We start from the raw sequence: 12,243 nt of genomic DNA, 5'->3' as shown, positions 1-12,243 counted from the left end.
AGCAGGAATTCTTCAGGCCCCTGTGATGGGTTGGGGGTTGGCAAAGCAAATCGCCATTCCTTCGGGCTCTTTGAAAGCAGAGGAACCGTGTCGGCTACGGTGGAAGGTCACGTGGTGATGGACAGCACAGGGCCGTATAAAGCAGAGACCAGTACTGGTATGGTGCCTCCAAAAGTGAATGAGCCCTTTGCCATCAGTCAGTCTACAGTGACACAGAAGATCCTGGCTGTGAATGAAATGAAACCAGCTACTTTGCCAGAGAACACTAAATGCAATTCTCCAGTGGAACTCAATAAATCTTATGACGTAGAAAATCCATCTCCACTACTAATGCAGAACAAGAATGTGCGACAGCAGATGGATAATACTCCAAGTGTTGCCTCAGCAAATGAGCAGTTTCCAGAAAATTTTGAAAAGGTAAAACGTAGGCTTGATTTGGACACCGACAACTGCCAAAAAGAAAACAGTTCCTGTGTTCTAAGAGTTGGAATGGAAGAACAAGAGAAGCAGTGGTTGCAAGAACAGAAATATCCTGTGGGATCAGTTTACATTACCAAGAATGCAGTCCTTGAAAATATGGCAAAAGGTAAAAGATTTCCTGTACTCAAGGCTTACTTCTCAGTTTACTAATCTTTTAGAAAAAACCCCAGTGATCATTAGTCGTTGGTGTTTCTAAGTATGTATGGGTGTCAAAAGGCTAAAATTTTATGGCGTGTAAATTTTTTTCAGTAGCCTCATTTCTCTAATTTAATTTGACATCACAAATACTGATTTCCTGTTTGAATCTAGAAGTTGGAATTTAGTTTTACTAAGAAAATTGTCTTATGCCACAAGCTCTAAATAGGACTACTAAAAGAAAAGATAGTCCATGTAAATTAAAAAAAAAAAACAACCCATATAGGTATTTTCTTCAAATTCAAGACTGTGTTACTTCTGCTTGTGTCTCTACCAAATTAGGCTGAAGTGGCATAAATAATGTTAATTCACTCTAGCAAGTGTAAAATTCTTAGAACTGTATTTTGCATGTCCCTATTTTAGTATACATAATGGGAACTTGATATCAAGGAAACTTGGTATCAAAGACATCTTTTTTACTTTTTACTGATGATGCAAATTATATCTGATAAAGGGTATATGTCTCTGGCAAAGATCATATAGAAAGTATTCAATATTTGATTCTTTGTTATGTACTTTCTCAGAAGATATTTTAAAAACTAAAATGTTGGCCTTTGAAGAAATGAGAAAGAGACTTGAAGAACAGCATGCACAACAACTGTCAATTCTGATAGCTGAACAAGAGAGAGAACAGGAGAAATTGCAGAAGGTAATGTCAACAGGAAAAATTCAAAGCAAATGTTGTGTGTTACATGGAAGTTTGTCAGGAAGCAGTTTGGTTTAAATGTATATTCTGTTGCTTTGCAGAATTAGAAAAATAGTCTCACAGTTGAATCTTCCTTTTGTAGGAACTGGAAGAGCAGGAGAGACAGTTGAAAGGAAAGAAGGTTACTACAACGGAAATAGAAATTTCCAAAGTGAATATTAACAGTAGGATGGAGTTGGAGTGGAGGAAAAAAAGTGAAAGTGGCTTGCTGGAAAGTGTGCAGTCTCAGCTGGAGACAGTCCATAACACAAACTCCACCAGCATTGGTAAAACTGGGAGGGAAGAATATAGATTAAGTGTTGTGATGTATTTTGTTCTACAGTGCATGACTGGACCAGCTGCCCCACTATGTGGATAAGTGCAGTGTTCCTGCCCTAGGACTGCTCAGGGTACACAGACAGCTGCTGCCCTCAGCTGGGGACAGCATTTGTGAAACAAAGACTGTTGCATCTTTGTGTCACTGGCATTTAGCACAGGTTCAGCCATCCTCAAACTGTTCCATGTACTGCATTTGTTATGTAACTGTTTGAGGGCACATCCAAGGAAAACAAGCTAAGAATAACCTCCTTTGATCAAGGATGAGGATGTGGATTTGCATCATGTCCCAGAAGGATTATCCTTGTGCCATGTAGCTGCACAGCACTGGGCCAGGTGGTCACATTTGTGTAGAAGGTTTAGAGGGGCTCTGCCAAGGCATCTTAACTCCCAGGCAGAACAGCTGTAGCTGATGGAACACCTCTCACCTCTTCCAGAACATCATGAAATGTTTTGTTCTGTCTTCTGTTTAGCAAATATTGCATGGAAATCACTCAGAAATATTCAGCTTGCTTGTTGCCTGTCATTGACCTTGTAGACAAAGCTGTGATGCCCGAGCTGAGTGTATACACAGACACAGGCAGTACTTCACTGGCAGAAGCGTGTGTTGAACTCTGTGTTCTGCTCTGCGTGCAGGTTTTGCTCATACAACACCCAACACCTTTGCTTCAACAAGTGAAACTTCATTCTATCTCTGGGGACCCTCAGGTAGTGGAGTTATAAAAACCTCAGTATGCAGGCCAAGTAATAGGATCAAAACTAGGTGGACTCAGGTAAGGGAAAAAAAGATTTATTTTTATCTTAAAAGGCCCTCATGTTTTTGTAAGGCACTGGTGACTTTATAAGAGCTGTGCAGTAATAAACCTCACAGAAGATTTTAGTATCCCTTCCTATGTCAACTTTGATTACATGAGAGAACTGTATAGATTATTATTCATATATGCAAAATAATAATATAGCAATATATTGCTTCTGCTAAATTATGGTGGGTACTTTTGGCCCAGTCAAAGTTTGTTTTTTATTTGAAAACTTGTGTCACTTGATGGGTGTTATTTGATAAGTAATTCATAATTCTTGCTTTTTTAATCAAAAGTTTAGAAAAATGTTTTGGTTTTTTTATAAGGTTTTCAGTCCAGAGATACAAATGAAGTTCGACAAGATCACTGCAGTGGCAAAGGGATTTCTTACACGTAGACTCCTGCAGACAGAAAAACTGAAACATCTTAAGCAAACTGTAAAAGTAAGATCAGCTTTTTTGCAATAGGCAGCTTCTTATCCTGTTTATTTTTGTTGCTGACTTCCATTGACAGATGAAATCCTGCGTTTTCTGCTCTCAGAAGATTTTGGGGCTGTTACATGAACATGTTTGAGTGTTGCATTGCTTAGTGTCATAAGGTCCAAATCAAACAAAGAATCTGTCCTATGTGTACTGTTTGTAATGATTGCTTTGTTATTAAGGGTTATGCCTGGTGCTTACTCTTATTTTCCTGTCTTTCCCAGGATACTCTGGAATTCATAAAAAATTTTCAGTCTGAAGCCCCATTGAAAAGAGGAAGTGTGTCAGCACAAGATGCATCCCTTCATGAAAGAGTAATGGCTCAGGTGATACAATTTAAACCTTTTTTTTTGTCTTTTCTAGCTATTCTGCTTTTGTAATAGAAATGCATAAAACCTTGAGAGTGGCTTTGTTTAGAGTAAAACATTTAAAGAAGAAAAGATTCCATTTTTTTGCTTGACACAAAATTATTTGATTTCAAAATTATGAAGTGTTTTGTTTAGATTGAAAGTAAAAAGTGCTTGATAATCAAAACCATGGACAGGTAAACTTGATTGAATATTTTATTAACATTTTAATTATTCTTTCCAGCTGCGAGCTGCTCTGTATGACATCCATGACATCTTTTTCACAATGGAGGCATCGGAGAGAATGAATATTCTGCGTCACGATCGTGAAGTTCGTAAAGAGAAGATGCTCAGGCAGATGGTGTGTTACATTCCAGGGAACGTAAACTGTTTCAAGACTTTAAGTCCTGAATCATTTTGCATTTAAGAGATTCTTCCTCACCCTGTACAATGTTTCTTAAATCTAAATTTTTAATTATGCTTTTGTAGGTAACTTTCTTCAGTATCTTCTTTTTTTTTTTTTTTTTTAGGATAAAGTAAAGAGCCCAAGAGAGCGAGTGACACTTTCAACAGCTACGCAGAAATCTCTGGACAGGAAAAAGTACATGAAGTATGTGCAGCTCTCCCTTGGGTGGGGAGGGATGGTGAGAGGGGTCCAAGAGGAGGAGTAGAAGGCACAGGAAATAATGATGGGAAGTTTATGGAATAAGTGTTTCTTTGCAAACTGACATCTGTGCTAGGAAGAATGAGTAAAAAGCTTTCCAGGTGTGTGGTGTCTTGCTAATTGTATTTTGCTCTTACTTTTAAGAGACTTCTTGTTTGTATGGAGAAAAATGTTTATTCTAACTTGTGCATTTATGCTATAATGCAGTGGTGGATTCTGAGTTTATGGTTGATTTTGCCAATTGTAGAAAGTGCTCCAAGTGATTTTATCTAAAGTGCCTAGCAATAGAGATACTTGATAGAGGATCTCTGGCAAGGTTTTTTTGGGGAATGGTAGCAGGCTTTGTCCTGCAACACAGTGGACTGAGCAGTTGTTACACTTGCTCCTGAGTAAAGAAGTGATAATCTGTAGGACGGCCCTGGCAGTATTACATGTAGGTGTAGTTCCTCTTATAGGCTTTCTCTGAGTGTTTCTGTTCAAGACCTGGATGATAATTCGCTAATTGAAATATGTTTCAATACTTTTGTTTCTCTAGGGCTTCAGAAATGGGAATGCCAAGTAAAAAAATAATCATCAAACAAAAAACTCCTGAAAACCGGTGGGTGATGGTTACTTGTATTAGGATGCTTTTAAGAAACTGTCTTATAATGATGGATTCTGTGATCTGTGTTGTTGGTTTGCCATCGATCAGCTCAATTCCTGCTACTATTATCATGAAAATTAGTGAAATCTGATTTACCAAGGCCCGAGAAAAGGGTTTATTAGCTCATTAGAAGTTAGGAAAGATGCGTTTTCTTCAGAGTCAGTTCTGAAATTTCATCTTCAAAAGTTATTTATTTATGGCTTTAAGTCTTGGCGCTCAGGTTCAACGTTTTCCTCTGAGATGCACAGTTAAGCTTCAGTTTGGCACTACTACTCTTCCTAATACCTTTTGCTTGGCAGTGGAGTTATTGATAATGCTTATCTTCAGGAAGCTGTCAGAAAAAAGTGGCTTTCTGTTGTGAGGAAAGTTTTGTTCCTTGATTGTGTTATTGTTTGCTTAGATCACAGAAATTACAGTGTTCAGTACATGTTGTTCAGGCAGACAAGCTGCTCTCTTATGAGGCGTGTCTGCACCTTTTTCATGTATTTAAAGCCAGATACCTGGCATCCCTTAAAAACAGTTTTTATCCCATGTTTACCCAAAAGCTTTGAAGACATACTGTCTATTCATACAGTTCAGCCTTCAAGGACTACTGTAAGCAATTCAGCTGTTTTTCCTGTGTGTTCTCATCAATAACTGGCAGCCCAAGGCACTGTTGAGGGAGATCCATCTGTGCTTTTTTGTTTCTTTGTTTTTAATAGTGGAAGTAGTAATCCTATTCTGGAATTTTAATTCCAGCCACTTTGCCTACACGTCATTTGCCTTACCAAACCTGTTAGCCTTTCTGAAATTCGTTATGTGAAACATGATTCATAATTCAGTATTTCTGAGAGATTTTTAATTTTAAAGGGAAAAAGCACTAATAAAAGTCTGTGTTTTAACAGCATACTTCAACCAAACCAAGGACAGAATGCCCCGGTTCATAGACTGCTTTGCAGACAAGGGTAAGAGCACAGCGTGTTTCGAGCCTAAAGGTGAAAGTAAATGCAAAGTGCAAGAACAGTGATTGCTGAATAATATTTGCACATAATGGCACAGCTGTTCTTCAGAGTAAAAATAATTGCTTCTCTCAGTATTTTGAGAGCGTGATGAAGCTTTGTTTTACCTTATGCTGCAGGAAAATATTTATTGTTGTCATCCTCTTGTGTATTGTCTTCATTTACACTGTTCCAACATTTCTATTTGTAACATTCATTCCATGAAGCTTTGCTTCCACTTAATGAAATAAGTGTATTTTTATATGTAGACTGTAATGCCATGGTATCTAAACTAAAGCAGTTTCTTGAATAGAGTTTTTCAATCTGTTCATGGGGAGATGTTCTCCTACTTAATGTATCTATGTAAGCCATAACAGTATCAATAGGAACTATACAGGTGCTCAGGAAGAGGCTCTGTGGAACATGGTAAAAATGTTTTCATGCCAAACACATTTTGATAGTGTCTATAGTTTTGTATACAGCCTTTCAACTTTGTTGCAAGTGACTTATTAACTCTTTTATATTTAATTAGAACCCCTAAGGCCTCAGTGAATGGGGTTGAGCAAAATAGAAAGAAGGCCTCAGAGAGCAGAGTGTCTAACAAGGCTGTTTCAGGTGTGTAGAAAATTGGTGCTTGGATCTTATAGTAAATAAGTTACTAGTACCTAGAAAAAATGAATTGGCAATATATTGTTTTCCTTTCCTTGTGCACCTGCTTTGCTATGCCTTAGGTCTAAGCTATCTCTTCAAACAAACCTGCGCTGGTACCTGAACCATCCACTTTCAAATTCTATAAACACAGTATATAGAATGTGCTGCACAGCTCATTTGCTTTCACTCACCAGATTCCCAGTCATAAAAAAAGATTGCCAGATATATTCACTGGAACTGTTGAGAAATTGATAGTAGTCAAAATAGACTTGGATTAGAACTTTCATGTCATTGATTCTTAGTTCTGTACACACATCTTCAGCATGGAGCATATTGAAAGGACAGGAGGGACAGTTTCAGACTCCTCAGCAGGTGTTCACTCATCATACAGTCCTAAAATTATATATATATATATATATTCCTGTAGCCTCTTACAGCATGTTTGAGTCTTAATGACCCAAGTTCAAAAGTGAGTATTTCTGTGCTTCCATACAGAGATGACTGGTTGGTTACCTTTTATTTAAAACGTTTGATAATAGTGCTGAACCTCTAGAAATGACTATGAATAGTGTTACACAATTTCCATTTTTTTAATTAGATTTAAAATTTCTTAAGTGACAAACTTAAATTTATCAAAAGGTAAAGTCGTTTATAGGCTTTAAAACTATTTAACATTTGAATTACACTTTCTTCTCAAAGGAGAGTTCCACAAGTTGAGTATAAAAATTGGGAATTTTGGGGCTTAATAAGGGAAATATGTAATGTAGTATGATTTCAATTGTTTTCCATAATATTTTCAATAATCTGTATGTATTAAGGATGAAACCTTTCCTGTAAGGCAAGTGCTTATTTTTTGCTGCCCCAGAGCAATGCTGGGAGGGAGTATCTGCAAGTTTGAATGCAGTGTGTTTTACTGTTTAAATGTGATGTTTTCCCAGATACTACTTCGTGAAGTCGAGAGAAGTGAAGTGAACAGAAGAATGTATAGTAAGGCAGTATGCATAAACATAGATAACACTGCAGTATGAGAGGGGGGAAAAAAGGCAGGTGGTGAGATCACAACCAGAGCGTGTTCATTTATTTTTCTGTTGTCAGTTCTCCTGGCAGTGCTGTCATCACCAAAGTAGAGCAAGGCAGTTGTTTGGTTGGACTCAGTGACACTACAGAAAAATTAGCAAAGATAATAAATAATCTCCCTGAACTATAAAGCAGAAAATAAAGTAAATAATACAATTTTAGCAACCCGAAGTAGCCATTAAGACAAGTGTTCATCTGCACGTTTCCTATTGACTAGTAAATGAGTGTGCTGAAGAATAGGGACAACAGAACAATCAAAACCTCTACCAGATACAGTATTACAGAGGTGGTAAAAGAGTAGCAGTGTTAGGGTGGTGTCACACGCGGCAGGTTTGGCACTGATTCGAGGTTTGGATGCCATCCCCAAACTCATGTAATTCATGCTGAGCTCATAATGAGCCACAGTGGTGTTTACATTGTGTCTGGCATCAGGCATCCAATGAAGCATTCTGTCTCACTCTTCTGTGTTGGCAGTGTGTGGTGTGTGCTGTTGTTCTAAGGAAGTCCCTGGGTTTATCTTAGTCATAATTACCAAAGTTGTGACAGGTCATACTTGCAATGAAGAAAATCCTTTGGGATATATCTCCAACTTCTTTTTGCCTTGTTGCTGTTTGTCAAATACCTGGAAAGTCATTGGATGCCTTCTGTAGTGGCCTTCTTGGAACTTCAGGCAGATGTGGCTAACCAGTTGTATGCTGGTTAGTTCAGGTCGCTCAGTGTAGCCTCATTTAGAGCTTGGACATCACACATGTTCCTGTGGTGCAATACCAACACTTCATGTGCTCCTTCAGAAATAGGTTAGACTTCTTGTACTAAATGAAGAGAAATGCATTCTGCAGTTATTACATGGGGAACACTTGGCATGGAAGAAACAATCTGCAGAATTTTGCAATAATGAAAAAACTTACTTTGAATATTTTATATATGGCTAAAATGTGAATAGTGAAAAGTCAGGTGGTATGGTAAATAGAGTGTTGATCAGGTTGCTCCTACAACAAGACCTATTCATCTGCTCTGCCCAGTTTCCTTTTCCATGGAAAAGAAACACAGGGCACAAGGCACACAGAATATCTGGGTGGTGGCAGCACTTGGCCAAGCCAAGGGCACATCTTGCCCCTGTGAGATGGTGGGGGCTGTGGGGTGTATTGGCTGTCAGGCCAGCACTTCAGGAAGTCTTAGGCCTGCTGTGTGTGAGTGGCAGGTCTGTCCTTTGTCCCAGGAGAGAGGCCTTGTGTGATTGCCCTTTGCCACTGGAAAAGGATGAGTGATAATTGTTCTCAGAACTGTCACTGTTTTTATGCAGATTTGCCTTCTGCAATTCCTTAGTCTAGATTGCTGTGGGATTTTTGCACACCCAGATGCTATTACTGTAATATCCTATTATGTGTGTGAGATTTTTATATGGCTTTGAGAGCGCTTGGGCTGAGTTAAGGGGTAGTGTTAATCACTAATAAAGCACCATGTCAGCCTAGTTGTCTGTCCTACGAGATCCCAGCTGAAGAGCACAGCCCTGGGGAGTGCTGGGCCAGTGAGAATGCCTTCTGTGTAGTGGGAGCCTGTTGAGATGTGAGGGCTCTGGGCATTCCCGAAGCTGCTTTGGCCTGTGCTGAGTGTAGCCCTGGGACACCTGTAAGTAACCGCTGCAGCTCTGACCCAGAGTAACTGAAGAGCCTAGAAAGGACTGGCATGCACTCTGTCACATTCGTTTACTTGCCTGGTAGTCATTCCTCTTCCATGGCTGTCTTCCATTCCCACTGCTCTGCACCCTGTGGTATGGTTTTCACTGCTTTGTGTAAATGTTTGCTCACACTGCTGCACTTTCTTGGTAACTGCCTGAACCTAAAGAATGCTGAGTTGTGCTACTTTTTAGCAGCCTGCAGCGCTGAACCCTCACTACTGGAAGATACTTGTGCTATGCATAGTAAAATACAGATTTTTAAATATAAGTATGTATATACTTGTTCCCTGTGGAAAGACTTATTTATTTGTTTATTATTTTTTTACTTAAGCATCCTTCCTTTTATAAGGGCTCTGCCTGATGACATTATTCATACTGCACTTCTAATTCTGGTTGTCTTATATTGACATATGGGAGCCTACAGCTGTCTCTTGTTTTAACTCTTTCTTTTTGTCACATTAATTATCTTAAGTATTCAACTTGTATAATATTTTTTAATTGATAATTTGTTTAAAAGTAATACATGGCATAGTTAAACTTATCAGCCATTTCATCTATGTCTTGGTTATGCAATACTTCTTTTAAAAAAATTGTGAATTGTGGTTGTAGTTGTTTTAGAGTAGCAGAAAAGAAGATAGGATAGTTATCAAATAAGGCAATACTATAAAATGTCATTACTTTCAAACCTATAGGTAGTTTTCATAAGGCTTTTGGGGTGTAACATTATGAAAACTGTCATTTTAAAAGTAGTCACTGAATGCCTAATACTGCTTTACAGAAATTGTCCTAATCTTTTTCTGCTATTTTTGTTGGACAATCCTGTTTCAAAAACCAGTACTATTAATTGTAAAATGGTAATGTTTCTACTTATTTTTAGGAGCATATGCAGGAAGAACCCAAAGAAAGAAGCCAAATGTTGTGACAATTTAAGAAGACAGCACTCACTGGGATAAAATGGCTGTGTTTTAATGATGGCATTCTCAGCACTGATTTTTAATATTGCATCTTCTTTACATATATGTATATTTAGACATTATAAAACCACTTTGTCATTTTCACATGACACATGAACACAATCATATTGAAGTAATATGCTTTGAAACTCTCATACTTGTGGGAAAATTGCATGTTAGAACTTGTGTACAGACCAGTATTAATATATAAAAGATTCCTAATCTTGTTTACTTAAAGACTACCACAGGGCAACATGAAGGTAATTTGTGACTTTTTCACACTTTCTAATTCTAGTGTCTGACATATGCTTTTTGCATTACTTAAACTGCAATTTCTGTGTATGAGTGCCACCATAAGTAAGTCATAGGTATGTATTTAGTTTCATACCATAAAGTGAAAGCAGCTAAATGTGAAAAAACCCCCCAAACTTAATTTAAGCAAAAATGAGTTTTCACGTCAGTGAATTTGTCAGCAGCCATTCTGAATGTACTTTCTGTGGGAATGAGATTAGCTCAATTTCAGTACTAAAGGCCTTGTGCCCAATGGTTTGCATTTCTGCTGAGCTGGGCAGACGTGGTCCAGGTTCACTGCTGGGCTGATGGACATACTTACACTGACTAAACCAAAACTGTGCATTCATATGTGTGCTAGATCAAAGCACTCTACTGAAACAGTCCTGGGTTTTTGTTCCCCTGCTGTCTACTGCGTTTTCTTATGGAAACAACATTTGTCCAATATGGAGATGTGTATGTTCTACAAAAACTTCAGAAGGTAAGATTTGAACTGTTTTACCATTTCAGACTTAAATAGTAATTTCAGTCTGTAATAGTAATTCAGGTATGTTACATTTAATTGATGCCAGCTGCAGTTTTTCTGAGCAGTTTATCTTCTGCTGTGACCTAACAGGGCCTTGTACTGAAGTCATGATTTCTGCAGGTGGGGGGGAATCCTTTCCAGATCGCAACACTTTCATATTTATGAATATCTAACATTAAAAGAGCATGGTCATATTTTACCTTAGTCTTCCAACTGATGGATATTATCCATCAATTTGAGGAGAGGATGATTCTCCACCTTCTTTTAATGAACTTAAGTCATGATAGTGAGAAAGTTCTAGAGAGAAAAGCTTGGCTGTATAGTCTTAGCAGTAGAGAACTGACTGCCAGAATGTAAATTAGGTTTTATTTTGTTACTTTCCCAGTGTCAATACAATACAACACACTAACTTTGGAGGCTTTGTAATGTGTTGACATGAATGTAAGAGAAAAAAAGACTAACTGAAAATTTAATTGTGGTAAATAGCATGAAAGGGGAACATTAATTGTTCCCCCAGCCTGTGGCTTTCATCTGCCACCAGGTCTGTCCTCTGCAACTTGTGATGTTGTTCAGAACAGGAGTGTTATACCATGCACTAAGTTACCCATGTTTCATGCTTGGAAAATGGCAAAAACGCTGCCCAAGCACTTTGAAGAATGGCACTGCTTGGTTTGCTTGAAAGCCTGGGGCCAGGGGGCTCCCCTGATGGTGTAAATATAAGAGTTTACACCAGTGGAGGACCTGCCTCCTTCATACAAATGCTGTGGTGCTTTAAAATCTCAGCTGTAATACAGAAAATGCCCGAGGCAAGCTTCCTGCTTCGCCCAGTGGTGGGCATCAAAGCTGTGTTTTAGTTTGCAGCTTTCCTTAGGAGTGAAAAACATCTCAAGAGGGGAAGAATTTACAGTGGCAAGAGTAACCTGTGTCACAGATGACAAAAGGTGCTGTTGATATAGCAGCACTAAAGATTGATGTTTCTAATGGATGTTTTATGTGCTGTATTTATTATTAGCATAGGCAATATGTTGATGCACAGATAGGTTTAGTGTGTTAGTAGAAGTGAACGTTTCCCTTCTCTTAGGGTTTCACATCTAAACCTCTTGTTCTTCAAGCATGTTTCCAGTGTGTAATAAAGCGTTATAGCACAAGGGTTTTGTTTTTTTTTTTTAACTTTCATGAGGCCTTTCTCTTGACAAGTGCCAGAATTTGGTTTTGTACTTGCTGGTTTGTATTTATACATATTTATCTTTTTATTTTGTGTGGAATTGTGATACCATTACAAAAGTCTATTTATTTTTGTACTTTGTTTCATTCTCACCAGTCTCGCTTTTTACTTAAAGCATTCTGCACAATAAACTCTTTAAATCTTTAACAAGCGCTGCCTCTCTGTGCTTTCCGCGCAGCCTTGCCCGCCGCTCCGCGCCCGCCCTCAGGCTCTTCCCGCGCTGGGGGCGGCCCGGGCGC

General features: G+C 38.4%; 2 protein-coding genes across 6 annotated transcripts in view; both read left to right on the top strand.

Annotated features, from left to right (window-relative positions):
* CCP110 (centriolar coiled-coil protein 110) overlaps positions 1-11,264 on the top strand; it is a 17,863-nt gene extending 6,599 nt beyond the window's left edge. For 3 of the 5 annotated variants that reach the window (XM_017734203.1, XM_017734200.1, XM_017734204.1), the window contains 12 exons: positions 1-586; positions 1,200-1,324; positions 1,464-1,647; positions 2,333-2,469; positions 2,820-2,936; positions 3,197-3,298; positions 3,564-3,680; positions 3,850-3,929; positions 4,519-4,581; positions 5,511-5,570; positions 6,136-6,218; positions 9,887-11,264. In XM_017734203.1, the coding sequence (XP_017589692.1) occupies positions 1-586; positions 1,200-1,324; positions 1,464-1,647; positions 2,333-2,469; positions 2,820-2,936; positions 3,197-3,298; positions 3,564-3,680; positions 3,850-3,929; positions 4,519-4,581; positions 5,511-5,570; positions 6,136-6,218; positions 9,887-9,939 (1,707 nt within the window). In that variant the 3' untranslated portion in view covers positions 9,940-11,264. The remainder of the gene's footprint in view (positions 587-1,199; positions 1,325-1,463; positions 1,648-2,332; positions 2,470-2,819; positions 2,937-3,196; positions 3,299-3,563; positions 3,681-3,849; positions 3,930-4,518; positions 4,582-5,510; positions 5,571-6,135; positions 6,219-9,886) is intronic. The other 2 variants (XM_017734201.1, XM_017734202.1) reach the window with 2 other exon arrangements.
* Positions 10,700-12,243, top strand: part of CUNH16orf62 (chromosome unknown C16orf62 homolog) — a 48,433-nt gene continuing 46,889 nt past the window's right edge. Inside the window, exon 1 of the mRNA XM_017734307.1 lies at positions 10,700-10,734. Coding sequence (XP_017589796.1) covers positions 10,700-10,734 — 35 coding nt within the window. The remainder of the gene's footprint in view (positions 10,735-12,243) is intronic.

This window comes from Corvus brachyrhynchos, unplaced genomic scaffold (assembly GCF_000691975.1).
Source record: "Corvus brachyrhynchos isolate BGI_N302 unplaced genomic scaffold, ASM69197v1 scaffold5, whole genome shotgun sequence".
Lineage (NCBI taxonomy): Eukaryota > Metazoa > Chordata > Aves > Passeriformes > Corvidae > Corvus > Corvus brachyrhynchos.
Note: the sequence above shows the minus strand (reverse complement) of the source record. Positions and strands in the feature narration are given on the sequence as shown.